Genomic DNA, 24753 nt, shown 5'->3' with positions numbered 1-24753 from the left:
GCATTCTGTCAGATAGGGATATACTTATTTGTGTGTATTGGATGAAATAGAAGAAAACAGGAACTGTCTAGCATTCAGAGCTGGGACGATAAGCTAGTTCTTTGATCATTGTATGATTTGTCTAGAGCTAATACTCTGAGCAAACCCTTCTAGTGGCATTTACCCACATAAAATCACTGTATTGCTATAGGTGCCATCTTAAAACAGTCATGAAGGCTGCTGAACACATCAGCAAGTCACAAATTCTAATCTGCTGTAGTTTTAATAATAAATGCATTATTGTCTGTGATAATTGTTTATTTTCACAAATAAATACTATTTTATAAATAAAATACAGTGTTTAGCTGAATGAATAGAATAAAGGACAGTATTTCTTCCACTACAAAAAACCATTGTGTTATATTACAAAAACATTAGTTGTCATTGGTATGCAGCAGTGTTTCTAATTCAAATAAGATCCATCCAGCATCCTAAGAAACTTCTGAGGTAGCTAAGCTACAAGTTTTTGTAAAATTAAGCTAGAAATATCAAGCACTTTCATTGTTTTTTTTAACACTCCAAATTGTTTACTTTAACACTCCAAAATATTTCAGAAATACTAAGAAGTTTGTGCAGAAGAAGAGTAGTAGGCCATGAGGAAGATTCAGTTAACTTCTAATTATACGCAAAGACACACAGATTTTCTACTGCAATCTCCTCCCCATACACTGCTCCAGCAAATTCACTGAGCTGTATTTTTAGGGTGTTCCACATTATGGTTTTCCTTTACCTTCAGCACAAACACATGTTTAGAATTTTTTGTGAAGCTTATTTACTCAGTATTGACTTTTCTAGCCTGGATCATCCTTCATACTTGAACACACAGGAGGAAGAAGAAATGTATGATCATAATTTTGGAGTATTTTAGAACTATCTCCACATAACAGAAGTTTTTAAAAACTGGCCAGCAGAATCTCAAGATCCCACTGGTGAATGTGAGGCTGCAAAGGAACATTCCAGCTGATGCCTGAGAGTGGGGCATGTATGCAGGACTTTCAGTGGTAGAAGGGCACTGGACCTGTGGCCAGTCCACCCTTTATGCCTGTAATTGCCTCACACATTTGTTTAGCAGCTATTCTGTAAAGGTTCAGGCTTCTGTACACCAAGGAAGCCTCACAGGACTACGCAATATGGGGTAAATGCAATAGTTCTGGATATCACATGGTTCTTACTGCTGATGAAAGCAGCCAACCAGTCTGAACACACTTTAGTTCCCTTTTCCTCCAGCACTTCTTGCCTAATATCCTGTGGAGAGCAGTTACTGTTCATGATAATGAAACCCACAAGTGTATCTTGTGAGAAGCAAGAAGTCCTCTGTGAGAAGCAGAACTCCTCTTTAGCAAATAGTTTGTCAAGTTGATACACCCGTGGATTGTCACATTGAGGGAGCCAGTTTTACTGCTTGTTTCAAAATACTGGAGAGCTTTGGGAAATTCAGGTAAACTTTTGCACATGTTCTTCTTAAAAATAAGCATGGAAATTTCCAGAAGAAATAGAATCAGTACAAGGTATTGAATATAGCTTAATTATCTTGTTGTAGATTTTACTTAGTTTAGGAGCTGAAAAGTTGCTAAGCTGACAAAATTGACTTTTCTCTCTCAGAGTTTTGTGATTAGTTCTCTGAAATTTTACTAAAAGTTGTCCTATTTTAAGTGACCTTTGCATTTTGAATAATAGCAGAAATTATATCACTCAAAGGCAATTATTTTTTATCCCCCTTGCATTATTTGTTGTTTGTTAAATTATGAGTAGGGTATAAATTAATATACTATACTCTGGGTTGAGATGTCAATCTATGTATTTTGTTAGTAGTTCATCACAGAAAGTATTCTCCTTTCCAGGTATGAGTCAAAATGTGACTCAATGTCTTAAAATTGCACAAAATTTCCTTTAAAATCATATGGGATCCTGAAATTCTCAAAGTAATGGTAGGAACTTCACAGTGACAGGAATTCAAATTTTTCTTCCTTGAGATTTGGAGCATTCACTTTAGTGGGATAACCAGACAAGTAAGATATTCATAAGACAGTTACTGTTTATACTATATATACATATATATAGGGTTCTGAGTGAAATCTGTTTAATTTCTGGCAGATCATGAGAAAATTTACATTAATCTGAAAGAAATAATTGATAAAGGGTATTAGAAGGCATATTAAATAAATAAAGTTTAAAAGAAAATTATTAGGTATCATGAAATTTTGTGGTTATATAAAACCATGTTGCAAAAATGTAATTATTTTACAGAAATGGATATGAAGTAGTCTGTTTATATCAGATACAAATCCTTGATGGAAACATTGAAGCCACCAGGCTTCTGTTGTTAAAGACCAACTTGCCAGTGGTTGATAATTCTTATTTTCACTTATACAGGTACCAAAAAAATCCATGTAGAGAGAAACTTTGTCATGAGCCTGTTGGGACATAGAATGAAGAGATGATCATGCCTCTGTTGATACTTTGACTTCATGCTTCTGACTTCTTTGTCAGAAGCAATTTGGGAACAAGATGGGATGTAATTTGGCTGTTCTGGTCAAGCCCTATGCCCTCACTCATCCTGGTCTCAAACTCATCTGGAACTAGCCTTTTATTTTTCTGCAGTATGAATAGATGGTCTTATGATTAGATAGAAATAGAAAAAAAGTGGCAAAAGAGAGATAAGAAAGGTGTAGAGGAATGCACAATTGAAAAGATACACAATACACTGCGACCAGGCTGAAATATTGCCTTGTCTAATTTTGACAACCATATTGTCCTCATGTGTGTGCTAGTATTTTCTTGCTGGTGTTAGAGGGGTGCTTGAAATTATGCTCTTAGGGTTACTCAGAGGCTGTCAGCCTCTTACTGGGGAAGGCCTTAGATTTCTCTCTATCCTCTCCTTCCTAGAGGTCTTCCTTTCATATAAACCTGAGACAGAAAAATAGCCTGTCTCCTCATCCTTGAGTATTATCTGATGAGGACTCATTTCTCTTTCATATCAATCACTGTATTAGCAAGTCTTTTGAGTCTATGAGCAAACTATGTCTCTTTGTCTTATTTTCATGGTTCTGCTACACATGTTTTAGGTGCAGAGCATTAAAACTTCTCAACTTTACTTTCTAAATGCTGCACTTACTCTTAGAGGGACTCTTGAACTAGTAATTACAGCTAGACTCAAGGGGAAGAAAAGCAGTTTGGAAATCTCTTCTGGAAACAGCAAATTTGTATAATGATAATACTGAGGTGTCTGGAAAAGAAAGTAGTCAAGCAGTAATTTATCATGAATTCAAAAGGGCACTGCCACATAAACAAAAAGCTAGACTGCCTCAAATCTACTAACTTCAATAGAAGTTATATTAGATATATGAAGTTACAAAATAATTTCCAGATCTGTATTTTTCTACAGTTCTCTGTGTAATTTTCCTTGCCATTTTTATCCATTTTTTTATTCCTTCTATCTTGCACATAGGTTAGAGCTCAATTCCCTTAGTGGTTATCAACTTCTGGGATTATTTCACTATCAAAGAATTCATAAGTAAGCATTGTTTTCTTCTTAAAGAGATAGTTTTCTAATCTTTATTTTATTACTCTCTAACAAACTCATCAAGATCTTGAGTTTTAAAGGGTATATTTAGACCCCATTACTTGGGAATAGAAATGTAAAATTACAGTTGTGAAAAGATGGGGGTTTTATCCTTTATAAATCAGATCTGCATATATTTTGAATGAATTCTTCATACAGTCGAAAGTTACATATTTTTCATTTGCTCAATTAATGATTGTGTGCACACACATCTGCTATTCAGTTCACTGATCCAGTGTTGCTGTTTAAAGAAAGCCTGGCCTCAAGGGGAAGTTGAACTGAAATAATCTGTTGGCTTCACCAAGACAGGAAAGTAAATAATAAAGTTATATTTATTCCAAGGCAAAAAAAACCCCAAAAAAACCCCACTTTTTTTGTTGCTGCCAGTTGAGTTGCATCCTAAACTCAGGAATAATACAGTTGAATTTTTAATGTACTTTTATGTTCTCATTATAGTGTACTTCTGTACAGAAATGTGCAGCCATATTGTAAATTATGGAGAATTATGTTCATTAACACAGAAGTGTAACTAAGGTGTAGTGAAACAATTCTGTACAAGTTTAACTTGGTACCTTTGTGAGTCTCTGCTGAAGGCAGTGGGAGGCTCTGAAAGCTCTGTTTATATAAATGTATCTATGGCATGAGACCTAACACGTAGGTATTGATCCAGATTTGAGCAAACACCTCTGAATAGTGCAACCATCTTGTATTAAAAGAAATCTTACTGTGCTCCTTATGTGTTGCTTGCAGTTCAGATCAAAATTTGAAAAGCCAAAATATTTTCCACAGAGTTTGCAATAGAGATCAAAAACAAAGTTCAAAAAATAACCCAAATGGCTTTTGCATGAAACTCCTCTTTTGCAAAGACACTTTGCACTTTAGAGGGGAAGGGTAGGGGGAACTTAATCTCTCTTCAGAATCTTTTCAAGTTCCCATTTCATGATTTATAACTAACTATGTGATAATGATGTAGGTAACTGCTGTCATTTCTGGGAAGGGAAGCACAGAAACTGTGGAGACTACTCTATGATCAGGGCTACAAACAAAACATTTTCTTTTTTCCCCAGTTCCCCTCTGTCTACCTGACCAGTCAAGCTCTGCATTAAAAGCTACATGGCTTCTAATGTAACACAACTTATGAAGGCAGATAATAGGGCAGATGATGCACATTAAAGAAAAGCAGAAAGATTTCACTGAGTTTTTTACTCTGTTTTGATTCTTACTATTACCTTTACCAAGTAAATGAAAGAGGCTTTATTGTTAACTGTTATTGTTAATCTAATGTCACATGTCCAGTAACCTTTTCCTCTTGCTGGGCTTGTAAATATGCATGACTAAGGCAAGGTTTATTCACAGTGTTGGGAAGAAAGTTATTTTTAAAAATTCATTGACTCCTAACATGGCAGTAATTAATGGTTCAGTGCATTTGAAAGCTTGTATGAATGTAATTCATGTTATCTTGCTATTCAAAGTCTGGAAAACTTCTCAGAAACCATGTATCATAATAATAAAATTTTCTTCAATGTCACATTCCCAGCTTCCTAAAGGTCTACATGCTGAATGGCTCTTGCTTGTAAAAAGTATTGTCATTTGCATAGTACATTTTCTTATTTTTCTTATATAGAAGAAATAGCAAAGAAATCAATTTATTACTATATATTTCAAAGGAAATGAGTAGCTGAGCTGGACAAGCAGCTGATCAAATACTAACTTAGAAGGTCTGAAAACTTCAGACATAAGCTATAATTATAGTATCTCTGGTGGTCTAGATTTTGTTACAGACCTTAGGAAAAAATCATTAATTCATACAAAGTCAAAAAAGATCAAAGACAAAAGGCTTTTTTTTATTCTCTCTGGCACAGAATTGTCTAAACTGGGTAAAATCAGGGCCTTGTGAGGTATTGTGGGACAAATCTTGAAATCTTAATTGATACATACACATAACTCTGAAATGTAGTTGTGTGTGTGTGAGTGTGTATGCATCAAACAGCCGTATATGGCTTAAACCTGATAATCTCCTTAGTAAGTATGTACTTCCTCCCTTCTTTATATGCACAAAAATACCCAGAAATGTGGTTGCTGGGTATAAGTTTCATTATGTCTCTCTTGTTTTAGCTGCATTTACTGTAAGTAATTTGTAGCTCAACACAATCAGTTTGGAAAGATTGTGTTAATCTTAAATCTCTAATCTTTTTTCTAACACCTGTTTATTATGTTTTGTAACAATATTCCTTTGTTTACAGACAGATTATTCAAAACCCTACCTAGTTTGTAAGATAAGCTTTACATTTTAGCTCACACAGGAAGTCCAGGTCCTACTTGTGAATTGTATGTATCAATGTATTTGCCATAGCTGCACCCCTGCTGCTGCTGTAGTTCGGAAGAGGACTTCTTGCTCCAGAGGGCTCCTGAAACCCTGCTCAGTGCAGTGGGACCAACTCACTGCCTTTTCCTCCCATCCTGGACTATGATGTGTTTTATTTTTCCTAAATTCAAATGTATTGAACTTTTGGGTTCAGTTCATAATTATGACTGGTCCTGAAACTTATTGAATTGGGGTGACTAATTAAAGCATCTGTTCTTGAATGAAGCTGGATTTTATTCTCTTGGAATTACTTAACTTCTTTTTTTTTTTTTTTTTTTAAGAAATTTATTACCTTTGACAATATCTGGGTGTATTGATTGTCATTTTTTTTAATTTTACTTCACATATTTTCATTTGATACGCACACATGCACAGTTTTATTCAGATACAAAATGGAGAAGAGAAACAAGGACAAAGTGAGAGTGTGGGGAGCAGAAAGTAAGTAAAAAAATTGCTGAGAAAGAAAAGTAAAATTGGCACACACATACATCAACCAGAAGAATTTGTTTTCACAAAAGAAAATTGCAGTTCTCCAAAGAGTTAGCAGGAATAACACGAATGTGGTAGATTCTCCCAGGTTCCAGTACAGGAACTTCTTATCACAGGAAAATAAAATTTTTAGGTAAATTGATTTCAATGTCACGTGTAATTTCTTACATTTATTATGTGTTCAGTTCACAATTCCAGAAGTGAACTGAAGTTATATCCAAAAGGACCTGCAGTACCTGAAAGGCAGCACCTGAATGAAAATTTTAAAATATCGTATCAACACTGAAAGGATACAACAAAATGCTCAGCTTCTCTTAACTCTACAGGAAGATGAGCTATTGCACCTCCTCAGCCAATCAGCAGCAGTAAAGCCTCAGACCAGGAAACTCTTTAAAGCACAGTATTTGTGAACATTGCAAGAGTACTTTCCCATTCCTGCCCTTTGTTTTTCTCTTCTTTATGTTTGTAGAATCCGAAGCCACGTCTGAAGTTATTAATGGAGAAATTTGAGAGATGTAACAGAGACACAGAGGATCCTTCAAACAGCCAACCCACCAAAACCCCAAGACAAGATATCCCCAAAGGATTACAGACAAGGAAAACAGCACTTGAGAAATTTACAAATAAAGGATATACTGCGTTTTCTCCAGGACCCAGTACCCTTCACAAACCTGTTCAGCCTAAGCCTCCTCTGGCAGCCAAGCCATCAAGTGATGATAAAACAGAGAAAGATCCAAACTCAGCACATTCGAACCCAGTGGCACAAAGGTTCGGTGTTCAGCTTCAGCCCACTAACAGAGGAAATGATGAAAAAGCTGGATGCACTAAATTCTCTATCAAAACTTGTGACCCGTCAAAAGAGGACCCAAAGCCTTTGAACCCAAAACCTGCGTGGAACAAGTTCCTTACTCCTCCTGATAAAGAAAAAAATCCCATGGGACCAAAACCTAATTTAAATTTTGCATCACAGGAGAATGAGACAAAGCCAGAATTTTTAAAAGTAGCTGCAGTAAAGGAAAAATTAAGGTCTGCAACACAAGAATATGAGCCCAAGCCTACTGTTTCTAAACCACCTCTTGCACAGAAACCTTCTCTAAACAATGAGGTATCTCAAAATGAAGACACTTCTAATAAAAGTGGTTTTCTGCAAAGACAATATGGACCTAGAACAAATTTACATGCACACCAAGAAGCAAAGGAAATGGGTGAAAATAGCAACTCTGCTGCAGAAACTCCAGGCAGTAATTTTCCTAAAATAGCTCTGAAGCCTACTGGCCACAGGTCCAGCTTATTAAAAGGAACCCCCAAAACTGTAGCAGAAAACACTGAAGAAAAGGGAAGGAGTGCTTCCAAGAACACCTTCCTCAACAAAATCACCCAGGAAGAACCAGGTTCTTCTCATAAATTCCATAAGATGACTATGGCACTTGCTGCAGAAAGACCATCAGGTGAAGCACAAGAGGATGAGGACAGGACTTCTAAAAGGCCCAAGCGGAAAGTCTTGCCCCCGGTGTTCAAGCTGGGCCGGCCACCACAAAAGCCCAGCAGACCCCCCACTGTACACCTGGGAAAGTTCCAGAAGAGCCAAAAAAACAGTAAGTCCAGTCTGGTCTTGCTTCCTTGGGTATTAGCTTTTTGATGCATTTAGAACGAGGTTAATTTCAGATGGGATCTCGTGTTCAGAAATAACATGACACTCATGCATCAGAAAACCCCTTAAAGCTGTAACTTGGGCTTCCGTCTCCTCCATACAGAATTAAAATTATATTCTCTATCCTTCAGTGATAAATTTCAGGAAGAATATTTACTCTGTTGGGTTCGCCTGTTTCTTAAAACTATTCAGATGCAGCTATAACTTGTGTTAGGGAAAGTTTCCTCAACAGGAATTTAAGTCCTCATTTAGTGAAACAGATCAAACTTAGATGCTCCAATTTTAAGTGTAGTTAGTGAGAAAAGGAGATGCCCAATGGTGTCATTCAGAGCTCTGAAGTTGCTGATAGTGGAGTGGAGCTCTAACTCCACACTGTGCATGTGTGGTACATGAGGTACATTAATGTAATTTAGTTGATACATAATTTATGCTTGTACCTTCTGTGTCTAGAATAGGCTTGTGTTTCAGCAGTTCTGAATACACATAAGGCTGATCTTCCTGAGGTGGAAGAGGTTCAGAGGGGCTATGGCAGCATGATAAAGCTCAGAGCTGATTTCTCTTAAGAGAAAAAGCCTCACTAAAAACACAGTGTCTGCATGGAGCTGTATGTGGTGTTACTATTAATTCCACTCAAAGATTAGGAGTGTATTGGTAATAAAACAATTTGCCTTCTTGTCAGCTGTTGTGTTCTGGTTTTCCTCTGTTACCTTACAGTTAATGAAATGCTCTCACAAATCCCAAATCCAGTCAAGATCCTCAAATGAGGCAAATTTGTGAATATCTTTAAGGCAGATATGCTCATTTACAATCCCAATACAGAAAGACAGCATTTTCAGCCAACTACACAAGTAAATGTTTTGGCTATGTAAGAAGAGTAAGAGCTTTGCTAGTTAAAACTTTGAGAAAACCTAAAAAAAGGCTGGAAACATAGAAAATCACAATTTATTTAAAACACATTTTTAAATTTACTTTAAATAATTAATTGAGGAATCTTTTTTTGTTGTTCATTGTTTACTCAGATTTTTTTTTCTGGTTCCCATTCAGTTATAGACACAAAGCACTTTTTTCATTCTCTTTTTAAAACTCAGCATTAGAAATATTTAGCCTGTGCATTTTATATTAACACTGTAAGCAGGGCTGTAAGAATAATATCAGAATTTTTGTTAGGAGGGTGTCCAGTTTTCACTAACCAGGGGTAAAAGCAGCCACCACTCTGACAGTCATGAGAACATGAGCTAAGGATGGAGCTGCCCAGCATGGTGGCCCAGGTGGTTTCCAGTTATGTTGCAAAATTTACACAGAACTAAGTAGAAATTAAGAATCAGACATGGTCTTCTCTATCTCACAGTCATAGGGGCAGGTCAGGAGTGAAGAGATTTAGAAACCACATCCATGAGAAGCTGTCCATAGTATCCTTGAACTTCAACTTTCACTCAGAGAGAATCATCATTTAGATCTTGATATTCTGTTTGGCTTTAATTAAGGCAGCCCATTTTGATGTGGCCAGAAGTCTACATAGAACAGTTCTGGTGGACAGACAAGTTGTTCTAGAGTGAATCCTGAACAAACTCATCTTCAGCTCAACAGTTATTCATTGTTGATGGGTTTCTTGGAACATGCATAACAAAATCTACCTACTTTGGAAGGGCAGTTAAACTGAACTGTGGTTTTTTTCTTAACTGTCATTTCAAGAATCAAAGTCATGTCACAGAGATGCCACCCTCACAGCATAAATTCTTCCTGTTCATTACTGTGTCCTGGTGAACAGAAGCTTTCCATAGTTGTTTAATTTGCTGCTGTGGTTCAGGTACTGAAAATAAAGAAGACCAAGCAAATGAAAATAATTTTTCCATCCAACAGAGCTTTCTGAGATCTAACCTTTGGAGCTTTTGGTCTGTAATAGGGCAAAAGTTAGACTTTGTGTTGTTCTTTGAGAAGAGAAAACTTCCACAGATAGTGGTTTTACGCTTGTGTTAGGGGCATGTGCCTACACTATAGAAAACCTTGTATCACCTGATTTAAAATACGAGTTTGAATTCTGCTTTCTCAAAAGTATCAGTTCACATCTTTTTCTTTGGTTGTTATCCTTTCCCATGAAACCTGTTTTACTGGTTTTTGAAAATAAGTATTTGCTGGGCATGAAATGACATTAAATATTAGAGGCTGCAGGACTTAGCTTTGACACAGCAGTGTTAGTTAAGTGTGGGAGAAGGATTTTAATCATCCGTCATGCCTGCATGAAACTAAGGGATGTTAGTTTCATGTTGGCCTTGCTGTGGATTAGAAATTTTCACCTAATCCTGAAAAACTTTTCATAAACTTCTGTAGGTACAACTGTCTTTTTCAAGTCTCACTGTTGAAGTGCTACTGTTTTCCAGTGAAGGCAGGCTTTAAGAAATTCCTGTCTGGGCCTGCAAATAAATGGCAGAATAGTAAATTCCTGTGTATTGTCCCATTGCAGTAATTTTCCATTAGGGATCATATTTACCTCAGCTAAGAATCAATGAGGTGCATGTGTCTTCTGTGTTCAGAAAACAATAACAACTATATTCTTTTATAATAAACACCCAAGGTCTTAGGAAAAAAGAAGAGAAACAAAATTATTTTGCTGACAGCTTTCCATATGAGGCCCCAACTGTAGTGTTGCTTTCCAAGGAGAACTGCACTGAGCGCAGTGGGATCTTACAGGTACAGGTGGCCACACACATAAAGCCAGCCAGAGGCTGATCCTCCAGTGCTCTACACACCACTGCACAACTCCTGAACAACAAACACCAGGGCTTCAGTTTTACTCAGTGAATAAAAAGTGGGCACATGCTGTCAGTCTGCTTCAGTCAGGAAGAAAATTCCTCAGAACTTTTAAGAGTCTCCACAACAAAACATATTCAGGCTGTGGAGGAAACTCTAACACTCTGGATTTTTTGAAGCTTTATCTTAAAAGGTCAAGGGTTTGTCACGTAATTATGCTAAAATATGTGGACAGAAGAGTAAAATTAACTGCCAGTATGGCTTACAGCATTGAAACAGATAAATAAATTTGATTTAAAAATATATTCAACCATCCTGAGAGAAATGTGAATGAGACAGTTATTTATCTGTGTTAGTTAGTCAGTTAGTTAGTTAGTTAATCTGCCTAAGAAAACAGATAAAACAACATTGAATGTTTCCTTGCATGTGATTGCTCAGAGTGCAACTTGCTGCTGTTGTGTATAAGGAAGGAAAAGTACACAAAACAGACTGCAAATTTTTAAACTTATTGTGCTTGATTATTGCCTTAGCTAAAACATTCTGCAACATTTTCCAAATGTCTTAGACTATATTTTTATTTTTAAAAAAATAAATTGTATCCATTTAACATCAGAAGACAGCTCTCCATTGTGAATTGTCAAAGCTTCTGCAATTGGCAGATCTTCTCCTAAGAATCTCCATTTTTGTTTGTTGTGGCTCATGTTCCACGCTTGTTCCTTTAATTATCTGATTCTAGAACATTAACAGTAAGATGTGAGTTGTTTATATCACAGGATGGAGGCACAGAAATCTATTTTTTCTCATGTATACACTTGTTATAGCCTACACATGAAATCTGGAGTTGTTTCTGCAGTTGACGGCTCTAAATCCTGTTGAGTAAGCTAAAACCACTCCTAAATGGAGGCTTCAGAAACTAAGGAGCAGAATTTAGCACTCAGGAGAGAAACCATGTGAGTGCGCCTGTCAATTTTGGTAAGAAGTTTGATGTGTAGTTTGAACAGCTTCTGTTTTGAATCAAAGTATATGCATAACATATTTGCTTAATAGGTCTCTGCCAAGGACTGAATGAAGCACAGTAGCACAGTGAGGTGTTATGCTCTACTTGAAACCATGCCCACCTTCCAACAGGGTCAGTGCTGGATGGATTTAACAGTGCCTTAAGGATTACACTACATAAAAGAGCAGCCTTTGAGAAAAAGTGCTAAGAGGAGTAGTTAGAAAGGAAAATTCATAAGGATACAGAAAAAAGACAGCCATGAGTTTCTCATGGAATGTGACAGAAAGGAAGCTGCTGGAGAATAAAAAGTAAAACTGATGGAACTGAGTAATTCTTTCTCCTTAGTAAAATTCCCTTAGTTTAATTTCTGAAATATTATTTTGTTCGCCCATTCAATTTTGTTCACCCAAACAAGAAGAAACATTTGTTCAACACCTTCAACATGTGGTTGCATTATGTGTGTCACAATACAAAAGCATCTCTGCTGTACCAACACCTTAAGTGCTCTGAAACCTGTCCAGATTCCAGAAAACAATGTGAACACACAGCATATCAGTATATTTAATTTACAGATTGAAAAAGTTATAAGAACTGGATGAAATTTTCCCATTCTTTATGTTGACACGTATTTTACTTAAAGCCTAATTTACAACTTATTTTAGTAATAGAGTGTATCCATCATATCACACTAATATAGACTTATAAACACAGTTATAGACAGCTTTATGGTCAAGCTGGAAAACAGCTTTTTTTCCCCTGATACACAGAAGAACTGTGGTGATAGAGTTCTGGACATGTTGCTGAAACCATTACTGGAAAATAATAAATCTTGAACCCAAAAGGTTTCTAGCTCCAAAAAAAAAAAAAAAAAAAAAAAAAAGATTTGTACCCTGTTTGCTTGTAATTACAAGAATGATTAGCATATGCTTCTCCTATTTGAAGTTTAATATGTACTGAAATTTCTCTCTGAGCTGGAAGTTCTAATTTCTCTGTACTCTTTAAATATTTCCTTAGCAGCTCACAGAGGTAAAACCTATGCAACATGCATAAAGTTTGAATTTGAAACAATCTGTGCCCTATTGGTGCAAGTATTTTCACCTTTTTTGTTTTCTAGCCCTATTTTGGTTCACAGGGAAAAATGCTTTTAATCAATCTTCATCACTTGGTAGCATTACACGGGTAACAATACAGCACAATATAAAATAAATATAATTATAGATTTCATTATAGAAAATATATTAAAATCATAGTTCATATATAGAAAACTTCCAGTCATTCTTGAAAGTTTTGATATTAAATGCTACAATAAATACTCATTATTAATAGACACAAAAAAATTCCCCAGGCTTTTCATAGTAAAACTGTTAGGAAGATTTTGAGCTTGTATCTAACACTTTTTTTAATCCAAAAAGGTTTATTTTAGTAAAGAACATTCCTGAGGTCATTGGTTTCCTCTTGAAATTGAACCCTCCTCAGATATGTGCATTTGGAACAATGGTGTTCCTTGTTTGCGAATTCCAAAGAGAAAATCTGCAAACTTCCACTATCCAAATGCAAGACTTTGTTGCATGGGAATTTTTTTATTTAAATGATTTTTTTATATACCAAGGTATTTATGATGTAATTATTTTTCACACTGAAAAATTTTAAAACCACTCTTAATTTTTTTCATTTGGGAAATAGTCACATTTTAAGAAAACTTTTACAGTACTTTTTCTTTACAAAGTTGCCTTTGCATCATTGTACACATTTTCTTTTGCCTTCTCTTTCAAATACAAATTAATTACAAAGATTATTTTTAAACTATTACTATCTTATATGTCCTCAATCTCCAAATGCTTTCAAATTTTATTCTTTTTTCTTGCATATGAAATGATACCATGCAACATAAAATTAATTTACTCAGGTTAAATATTTTTAGTAGAATCAGAAATTGTTGTTATGGCTTTTTATCAGACAAATGAAAAGTTTCAACTGCAGTTCAATTTTAATTTAATTTTGTGTTCCTTTTTAGATACAGTCTATGATAACACATCTGCAGTTGGAAAGCACTTTCTTCATGCCATTCAGCATTGTCCAGAAGAAGTGCAATTCTTTAGGACCCCTAAAGAATTAAGAATATCTAACCTTATATTTTGTCACTACAAGGCTTGGTCCTGCAAACTTTTACAAACTGAAATACTTTAGGCAAAACTGTGAGCCTTCTTCTGGGAATAAGACTATGTGCATGCTTAATATTTTTCAGCCCTCAACCTTAAATGTAAATTTAGATGCTCACTTTCATGTGCTCTATATTCTTCATCAGTTTGTCTCTACATATATGGAAGGGGGAAAATCCCCTACCTGCTATGGGGTCTAGGACTTAAAATGTCAAGTCTATGACATTTTTGAGAATATAAGAGTTAGAATAAATGGTAAACCTTCTGCAAAATATCCTTAAGATAGTCTGTGCATGTGGTGTCGAAAGATTTTCCAATTGAGACCAATGAGATGTCCTTTAAAAAGGACAGATTCTCCACCTTCTTTGATCATCTTTTTCATGATGTTATGAGCAACCATCAGCAAAGTGATCTGGAAAAGAATGGAGACTTAGGTCCTCATTTGTCCCTTTTTCCCCTTTGTATGAAATTCCACCCTTTTGGAACATAATTTTGTTAGCAAGCAGGAGATTAAAAAAAAAAAAAAAAAAAAGTTTAACCACCTAACTGGGAGGAGAATCGGGAGAGATGAGAAGAATAAAAGAAAAGAAAACTCATAGAAGATTGTACCCTGGCATTTTTAAAAGTAAGGTCTGGACTCGAGGAGAGCAACAACCAGAAATTTTCCGTGCTCTTTGTTTCCAAGGTGTGAGCAGCATTGCAACGGAACTTTGTTTCTACAGTGTAACAGCAGCATAATCAAAAGCACTGAGCTTCCGCTCTGTTGTAAGTTTACCTGCTCGCTCTGAACAGCTCCAAAGCAGCATAATAGTGAAACCTGAAACCATGGCTTGTATCTAAACGAAAAAGTGGTTAGGGAAGCAGAGCAGAACACAGCTCTCTCTGCACATTACAGAATAAGTAGGAAGTGGCTGATCAGCTGCTGCAAATGTTGTTGCAGGTTCTTAGTAGACCCTTTGTAAAACCCAGAAAGCTACCCAGGTCTTGCGTGTAGAAATGGTGAGGTTCTTTGTAGTAAAACGGAAAGGCACATTGGGTTTGCAGAGTAGCTCAAAAGCATTTTACTTTATAAAAAGGTTCTTTTAAAGACTTTCTGATGTGCAACTGCTTAAAAAATCCTGAAGTCATTTTATGATAAAAACTATAAAAATTCATGAAAAACTTTAAAATTACAAGCATTTTTTCCCCACAGAATATTTAAGTTTCCTTGTAGCACCTGCTCATTGTCAGGTTTTCTTAACATTACTAAAAGCAGGAGTCAGCAACAGATGAGGACCTCACTGCACCAGGGGTCAAAGGGAATAAGGTGTCACCAAATGCCATACTCTAAGCCAAAGAAAGAAGGTGGGGTTTTTTTGGAATTCAATATCAATAATCAATTTTTGCCTAGCATGTTGCGAGAGACTGCATTGTTATAGAAGGATTTTCTTACATACATATATATATGTATTTATGCTGTCTGCTTATGTGAAGCAAGTATGATGAGACCACTCAAAATGGAATGTACACAGTGCTATGCATTGGTGTTCAGTTCCAGTTTTATTTAGGATGCAGTCTTGGACAGAAACTTCTGGATAGAGGCAATGGATAGGCTGGATCCTACAGCCTGATACGTTAAATATCATTAACAGTTCAGTCTTTGTGTTTAAGCCTGGACTATTTGGAGACTGGAGGCCAGGCTAATGCATTTGCAAGACAGTCTATTGCAGATAAGATCAACACAACTGTTCTGAGCTAACTGGGATTTCTAAAGTGCTGCTGGCTTTTGGAGCAGTGCTGCAGTCCCACCAAGAGTGAGAAAAATATGAATATCTGAAGCCAGACCACACTCTGCTAGAGCAGGATATTTGCCTTCTTCAAGGGATATTATCAAAATTACTATTTTTCATTGCTGCCAGTTTAAAGCTTTGTGCCAAATAAGCACATTCTGTTGCAATACTGATTGGACTGAACAGACGGGTTTGTATCTTCAGCTGATGTATGTAGAACTGCAGGCATGAAGGCTAAAAATATGCGGGATTTTTTTCTCTTTGAAAGCTTCTATTCTGCTCAGGTTGATAATTGGATGTTCACCTTCTTCTGTGTGCCAATCTCTCACCCAAACATCGAGATACCCTGGTATTAAGGGAGGCAATAAATAGAGATATATCATATAAGTTTTATGAATACTGGAGCCAAAACCACCCTTGCACATGAGTCCAGCTCATTTTACAATTTTGAAAAACAGGGAACCATCTGTGACCAAAGGATGGGTTCCCACAAGATTCCTATCCCTCCAAGTAATGCTTGTTCCAGGTGGACTCCATTGCAGACTTCAGGCAGTGCTAGGACTTCCCTTCTTTTTGCCACATATTTATAGTATGAGCATCTCAGGACAGAGTGATAAAGTTTCTCAGGACAGCACTGAAGGTTTTAACAGGGTGAGAATAGCCTTTTCTCATTTTGCCCTGAATGTTTTTGCTCACATAGAATTCACAAGTTCCAAAAGAGCTGGACTTCTAATTTCTCTTTGAGTTTACATGGGAGAGGCATAGAAATGCTCTTTTATGCAGGTTGACTTCTTCTGCTGTTGAACACTGATTATCTGGACATGAAGAGAAGATGGGATCTTTCTCTAGATGTCATACTGGCGAACAAAGATATATCAGTGTTTCCCTTTCACAAGCTAAGAATGCCAAGGGTCAAAGTCTCAAGTAATGCATCAAGACAATTTCAGTGTCCTTCACTTCCTGATAAACAAACATTCCCAAGAATGTAAGTGAACTTATGGCCAGTGCCCATTTGAAAGCTATTTGAGAAGGCTGTCCAAGAACATAAAATAGATTTTTGCAGTGTTCTGTACATAGTTGTACTGTAAGTGCAGAGGATCTGGGCATGATTAAAGAAGTTTAATGCCACAAGCAGCAGTATAATGGGATATTTGGGACATTCTGTGGACAGTGTTTATGGCAAGTTTCTCTACACAGCTGCAGTGCCTTTTCTTCTGTTCTTTTGTTTCTATTTGACGAGCTTCCGTTTCTGCCTCTCTTTATTCAGTGCAGCAAAACATGTGAAAAAGCTGAGAGTCCTGAGGGGAGAGGCTATTAGAAACTGAGGTGTTAGTTGTCAAAGCTACCACATAGTGACCACCCTTAACACTGTTTACTGTGATGAGAGTGCTTCAGGTGCACGTGAAGCCAGGATGTAGTTTCAGTTTAATTTCTTGATCTGAGTGTATGCAGTTGACTATTGTTCCACTATCTCCACAGAGCTTTTCCATGTTTTTATAGTACCAAATGTCCCAGATAAAAAAAAATATATATATATAGGAACTGGAATTAAAATTAAATGCTCCATTAAAACAGGAAAAAAAAAAAAAAAACCCACTATTGAAATGTTATGTTAGCTTTGGCTCAGCAGGCCTGATTATTACAACATTTTTTTCCAAACAGCTTTTCAGCATGTCACTTTCCTACCTAAATCACTCCACTATTTCTAGTATTAGAATTTAAGTATTTTACATCTACATCAGTCTCGGTCATAGGTGTAACTAATTAAGCTAATTAAAACTCTAAAGGCAGAGAAGAGTCAGTTCTAATAGAGAATAAAAAAGCAGTATTTCCATTAATATGATGATCATTTTTTTACTGTTAGATTATAACAAACTACAAAAATTAAAAAGGACAGGTTGTTCAGACTTTATACTTAAAAATAAGCTCTTAATCTAAAATGCATGTGGTGTCCTTTCCTGGCTCACTTTCCTATTGCCTGGATTTGACTCTCAAGAGACATCAGATGAAAGAAGTATTATGCACAGAGACTTGGGAAGAATTTTTACCTTAGTCCTAAAAAGGACTTATCACAAGTAATACAATATGAAGACAAAAGGTTCATATGCCTGTTGTGCACATACACAACACTCTGTTAGGACAACATAGAACCACAGAAAAACTGATATAGGATTCCCTATTAAAACACAAAAATAAATGAGAGTATTATTACTACTATTTAACATGGCATTCAGGACAACAAAAAACAGCAACAAAAAACCCAACCAAACAAACCAAAAAACAGACTCCTTTCTGATTGTTTTCTTTGGTTAGAATCTAGAATTCATCTGGTGATACATATCAGTGGTATTCATCTTTATAAGAAGTTTTACGGCAATGAGGAATTGTAGGCTGTGGATGAATAAAGACTGTAAAGAATTAAATGCTAAGACATTGTCTGCAAATATTCAGATACAACAAGAGCACAGTCATGTGTAACCTTGGTTCATTTAAGCAAAGTTTGCTTTAATTCAAGTGCAATTGTACATATATAATAAAGAAATGTAAACCATACCTATGAAACAAGGTTCTGTAATGATTTGGAAGAAAAAATCAAATTATAAGCAGCTCTACAATTGTGTAAGGGCTATGAGGAGATACAAGAGTATGATGCATTAGGGTTATCAGCTTCTTGGAGTTTTACCCTTAAAGAATTTTCATATAGTTACAAAGTTTCTGAATAAAAGCATTTTGCTCATGGGATATTAGTTTAATAGTCAGGAATCTGCACTTCCAAAACAGGAGGAGATGACAATTGCAGAAAATACTGAAACCCCCTGGATGCAATCAGTAGACATATGGCCAGATGAAGGATGACTTGCAATTTTCATCATTACATGTGACAAACAAGTGTATGCTCTGTAGAATTCCAGTGCCAGATTTTCTGCAGTGTTGGAAAGTTTGGAGAGATAACAGAAATAGCTATGAAATAATTGCTATGTGGGGAAGAAAAAGAAAAAAAAAAAAAAAAAAAGCACCCCTAAATGAGATTTAAAATTTCAAGGCTTTAAAATCATTGAAAACTCATCTGAGTTATGTTACAATTCCAGCAGTGGTGTCAATACCTTTCGGATATAAAACAGTGGTGATAAAAAGGCTTTTGGCCCTGTGTGCAAAGGTAAAAATAAAAGTAATAGAACCTGAAGCTTGAGTAACTTAGGAAATAGTAATACGCAGATTTTAATAATAAGTAAGAAACTTAAACAAGTACCACTACAAAAACTCTGTAGTACTCTTTCTCTTGTCAACAACTCTCAAACAACTGAAAGATACATTTTGGCCAAAATGTTACTTTAATATAGTTCCAGCTGTTGATCTCAAGATAGCAACAAATATTTCAAATGTGATGTAACACACAGGACAGCTATCAAAGTATGTCAGCAGTGAATTGGAAGGGATATAAAGAAGTTGTTTGTCACTATGTCAATGTCCATCCCAATGTACAGCGTAACAACTGCACTAGAACTTATTCACACCATAAATTTATCCTACTTTTTTAATGTGGACCTCAAAGCATGAAAATTCCACTTTCACTGTTAGAAAGTTTCTTCTAACAAATGTTTCATGCCTTTAAGCATGTTACTTATTGCCTCTTCACTATGGAAAAGAAGAGGGGAAAATATAAGTTATTCCTTTCTTCACCACCAGAAACTTAGGTATTAATTTTTTTCTACCCCAATCCTACTACATTTCTCTAAACCACCATCATTTATTCAAAATATTCAGGAATTTATGTTTTCTAGACCTCATTCTCACTATTCTCCTTTGGGTACTCTCCAGCTGGCATTGACCCTGCTGTAGCTTCCTCAGTACTAAGAGAAAGGATTATTTCCCTTGATTTTTGGACTATAATTTTGAATAAAATGTTAAAAAGATAAGTGGTGCAAATTTAATCTTGACATGTCTTAAATGGTAAGGATCTTCTTTTGTAATATGCATGTTCCTTAATGCACAAACTACAAAAGAATTCATTTGTGTAATCACCCTTGTTGGGACTATCAGTATTTTGCTGTTTAAGTAATGAAGGAACTTAACAGGTTTAAAATGCACCATTGTATGACAAGACCAACTGCTGACAAGTTGGTCTAAGCATCCATGAAGAAATGTTTATCCATAATTTTTTTTACTTGTGTGCTAGTAAGGACAGAAACTGTCAAGGCTTGGTAATTTCACTTTGATTTCCATGTGAGATATGAAAGGATCCATCCAAAAGTTACCAACTCCCCTTTTCCTGTCTATCATAAGGACAGAATTCCAGACACCCAATAAGCTAAAAAAGCTCTTAAAATAGCTTCTTGCAATTTTCAGTCTTGCCATTAAACTTTAGTAAATATTTGTCATGGTTCTGTGTTTTGAACCACTATTTTTTCAATGAGGTTATAATTTCCTTTACTTGACAAGATTTTATTCTCTTGCAGGTGTGAACTTAAATAAATTCTCCAAAAAGAAGGGGTTTCTTCTCAGCTGTAATTGATTTTAACAGAACTCTGAATGTTTTTTCCCCACTGTTCTCCTTTTCCTTGGATTTTTCTGGATTTCCCACTGTTTCCTTGGACTTTCCTCCATGCAGCTGGGGATAGTTCTTTTTTGGTAGATTTTAATCCACTAATAATAGTAAAAAAAAAACAAAACTTCAAAAACATCATGGCATCCAAACCTTGACTTAATTTGCTTGTGTAGAATAATTTCTGTCAAAATCAACCCTCAGAGCAGTGGTTTAGTTGTGGCTTCTGCAGGGAGCATGAATGCAGTGCAGCACCGTGCATGCCAGCTCACTCATGTGATTGTGGCTTCTGTGCCTAGTGCACAGCACCATCAGTTTTTGAGGCTACACCTGTCTGTTGAGGGTGTAGCTTCTGTGGAGCTTCACAGACTGCCACTTTTCAAATCTGAGCTGTCTAGAAAAGTCCAGACTTCTACAACTACAACAAATATTTAAAAATGTATTTGAAGATGTTCAGAGACTTGTACCTCTCTTTATAAAGGCCAAAATATATTTTTGTCTCTCATCCCTTCCCTTAAAACTCTTTCTCTGAGTAAGAAAATCTCAGCAAGACTACATCAGTGCTCATATTGTTATGAACAAAACAGCCTGGCTGGAACACTTGGCTTGGGCTAAGTACTGACATTGAAATGTTAATTAGCTAATTGTTCCTGGGAATCACCTACCTCCCCCCACCCTCACTACCATTCTAGGACTGGGATGCAAAATAATCCAGTGGAATCATGGGAGGGGGGTTTGGGGATGAAAAACACCCCTAAATGGAAAAGATGGGCACAGTGGAGGGGGCTGGATGGGTGTGCTGGTTGGGGAAAAGGGAACCCCATCCCTAGTCTGTGTTTGACCTGTCACCATAACCTACAGAGGACCAGACTGGACTGGGCTGTGGGAAGCAGGAACAAAGTACACACACACTTCCTGGTGTTACCAGGAGGGAAGGAAAGGGATAACTGCTGCTGGAATTTCGGCAGCAGGCTCTGCGCATCCCCCCCACCCTGCAGCTACCAGAGTGCCGGGAGGAAAGGAGAGAGGACGGTCTGCTGGGACTTCAGATACAGAGGGAGGCTCCAGGGACAGACTCTGCACGCCTGCTCACCCTTTGGCGGCCGGAGAAGCTACAACAGCGGAGGCGAGCTCCTTGTTGAGCCCCCTGCCGAGCTGACTTTTTAATAAAGAGCTGACTGTTAATAAAGGCATAGACCCTGTTCATTTCAATATGAAACTCTGCAGCTGGTCTTTTTAAGCAAATTGTGGAATTAAATTATAATTTACTTTAAACACAAGAATTAATATATTGGATGAACTGTGCTGGTTTTGTGTCTAGTTCATGTCTTGGCAAAGGCATTTTCATGGCCTTGTACAAGGAGAACAATTTTGAATAAAGAGCCTCCTTCTCTCTAGTGTGCTAAGATAATGCAGCAAAAATATCTAAGAGCAGGTTCAACAAAATAGACTTTCTCTGGGGTGTGTGCAGGACTAATATCTTACCCGAAACCTTCACTAAACACAGCAAAGTTTCTTCCTCAGGTGTTTGTTTGATAAATTCAATCTGTTCTGCTATATTTCAGATCCTAAAAATGAAGGTTTGAAACAGAAAACACCTTCCTCAGCAGCACTTGCCCCACCGGTACCTCCATCACACACTGCTGTGCCACCTCCTCCACCAGCCTTTCACCCATCCCTGCAGGTGCCAGCAGCTCCTAGTCTGCCTCCCAGAAACATCAAGCCCAGCTCTGAAACAATGTGAGTGAACATAAGCCTGGTGACATTTTACCTGGCCTTACCTTTTCATCATTGTTTCTCTTGTCCTTTGTTTAGACTTTAAACCAGCAAGTCAAAGTCTCAGAGATATATTTAGCATTGAGAAAAAGTCGGATGTACTTTTGCACTGTAAGAAGCCTGCACCTGTAAAAATGGTTAAAAAGTCCAACAGATTCTTTCCATTCAGTCAGCCCATCTGCTTATGATATTTTTCATACCATGCTCTGAGTGCCTTTGTCTCACTTTGATGTTTTTTACTCTGGATCAAGGTGGCCCCACCTGAAATACTGAGCCACAGTCAGAGAGAACAATTTAGAAAATCTTGTGTGTACTTAAGTAGGATATAGGGCTCAATAGACTGTTCAGCCTTTGTATAAAATAGATAATTAAAAGCAACAGAAAAATGGTTAATGAAAATGTAATCATAAAACTATCTTCATAGGTTTCACCTCTACTTTTTCATACTTACAGAAACCTAGAAAATGAAGAAAGTTATGATGATGTTGAATTTGTTTCACAGGGTAAGATGCAAACATTTTATACATTTTAATTAATGGCTACTGGGAGAAGCTCTAAGCACATTGTATTTATAAGATAAACAAAAGTTTATTGTATTCAAGAGTGATTTGTGTAAGCAATTATACTGGCTCTGCTGCTTTATAGGTGAAGATGGTTGTTGCATAACACTAGTGGATCTACTGTTCCATGATTAATACTCTCAGAAACTGCTTTCATTTTCTTTCTTCCACTCCCCACCCTCTTCTTTTCTTTTCTTTTCTTTTCTTTTCTTTTCTTTTCTTTTCTTTTCTTTTCTTTTCTTTTCTTTTCTTTTCTTTTCTTTTCTTTTCTTTTCTTTTCTTTTCTTTTCTTTTCTTTTCTTTTCTTTTCTTTTCTTTTCTTTTCTTTTCTTTTCTTTTCTTTCCTTTCCTTTCTTTTCCTTTTCCTTTTCCTTTTCCTTTTCCTTTTCCTTTTCCTTTTCCTTTTCCTTTTCCTTTTCCTTTTCCTTTTCCTTTTCCTTTTCCTTTTCCTTTTCCTTTTCCTTTTCCTTTTCCTTTTCCTTTTCCTTTTCCTTTTCCTTTTCCTTTTCCTTTTCCTTTTCCTTTTCCTTTTCCTTTTCCTTTTCTTTTTTCTTTTTTCTTTTTCTTTTTCTTTTTCTTTTTCTTTTTCCTTTTTCTTTTTCCTTTTTCCTTTTTCCTTTTTCCTTTTTCCTTTTTCCTTTTCTTTTTCTTTTTCTTTTTCTTTTTCTTTTTCTTTTTCTTTTTCTTTTTCTTTTTCTTTTTCTTTTTCTTTTTCTTTTTCTTTTTCTTTTTCTTTTTCTTTTTCTTTTTCTTTTTCTTTTTCTTATCTTTCTTTTTGTTTTTGTTTGGTTAGAAATATGCTGGGCCCACACATCACCAGATCTTCAAACCTGAATCAAAATGAATGCTGCTCTTTCAGAGTTGATATTGTGTGGTCTGGTGAAGAAGGCACTGTTTTATACTTTATTTTAAAACAAACAAACAAACAAACAAACAAATGGGTTGACTGTGCTTTTACTGTCACTTTGTGGTCTGAGGCAGTGAGAGGCAGTGAGTTGTACCAGGAGCAGCAGACAAGCAGATTGTGACACAAAGAATTTCAATCTGCCTTCTGCTCCCTCCTTGGTGGCACTTGGTCTGTGCCAGGCACTCTGTGAATCGTTTAGTATGCTAGCCATCCACGACTCACAGCACTGCAGGCTGTACAGCTGGAACAGAGCTTTCCTTACCTACCTGCCTGGAGAGTAAGGAGGAATCAGGAGATTCACAGAATATCTTTTCCTGCTGCCCAGGGCAGAGACTGGCTTAGGAAAAGAGCTTTTTCCCTACTTGTTCAGCTGTTGAGCTGGTGCAAGCAATTTCTTTGAGGTCTCTTTCAATTTATTAGGTTTTTGACAATTACTTGTTCATATAAATAGTGATTTTGTAAATAAATAGCATAGGTAAATTCACTAACATCATTGAAGATGTTTTAAAACAAATTTTCCACTTTTAAAATACATAATGAAATATGCTGTTTGTAGATATTTTTAGTTTGCATTCTTCTACAAAAGCAATTTAGAAAACCTGAATTTTGCATTCATACCTTCATCAAAAAATAGAAGCCTGCATAATAAAAATTTCTAGTTAGTATCACTGATGTTATAGGCAGTTTTAAATAGTTAATTCTAGAAGGAATTGCTTTCTGTACAAGAAAAAAATAAATGTCCCGGTTTTATTTTTTTGTTTCTGTAGGTCATGGAAATACACAGAGGGTAAGTACTATCCAGCAACATAAACTTATCCTTTTTTAGCAAAAACTTACAAGTTTAGTGAAACTTCTTCAACACATTAGACAATTACTTGAAGATTTAATCCAGTGTATCCACAGTAAGTTGTAGAAGCAATTGTTTATTGTGAAGGATAGAAATAAAATCAGAGAAGCAGAGTAAACTGGAACAAATTATCAAAGCTGGCTAGACACCAAAAATTTATTTAAAAAATAAAATAGAAAACTACATCTTATATTACCACTGACATCTCATTTCATTGGAATTTTCCAGAAATAATAGAAATAATGGCCCTGTTCCATTCTGGTAATAGAATATTTCAGTTAATATGTCAGTTAATCACAGATTTTTATCAATATGTTTAAGCACCTGGCTATATAAGGACC

The 24753-nt window shown here is 36.2% G+C and overlaps 1 protein-coding gene across 3 annotated transcripts in view; it reads left to right on the top strand.

Annotated features, from left to right (window-relative positions):
- The first annotated feature begins 1336 nt into the window (after window positions 1-1336).
- Window positions 1337-24753, top strand: part of FYB1 (FYN binding protein 1) — a 44869-nt gene continuing 21452 nt past the window's right edge. For all 3 annotated transcript variants that reach the window (XM_041711132.2, XM_030257635.4, XM_041711131.2), the window contains exons 1-5: window positions 1337-1477; window positions 6925-8050; window positions 21888-22062; window positions 22552-22601; window positions 24333-24352. In XM_041711132.2, coding sequence (XP_041567066.2) covers window positions 6952-8050; window positions 21888-22062; window positions 22552-22601; window positions 24333-24352 — 1344 coding nt within the window. In that variant the 5' untranslated portion in view covers window positions 1337-1477; window positions 6925-6951. The remainder of the gene's footprint in view (window positions 1478-6924; window positions 8051-21887; window positions 22063-22551; window positions 22602-24332; window positions 24353-24753) is intronic.

Source organism: Taeniopygia guttata, chromosome Z (genome assembly GCF_048771995.1).
Source record: "Taeniopygia guttata chromosome Z, bTaeGut7.mat, whole genome shotgun sequence".
Classification (NCBI taxonomy): Eukaryota; Metazoa; Chordata; class Aves; order Passeriformes; family Estrildidae; genus Taeniopygia; species Taeniopygia guttata.
Note: the sequence above shows the minus strand (reverse complement) of the source record. Positions and strands in the feature narration are given on the sequence as shown.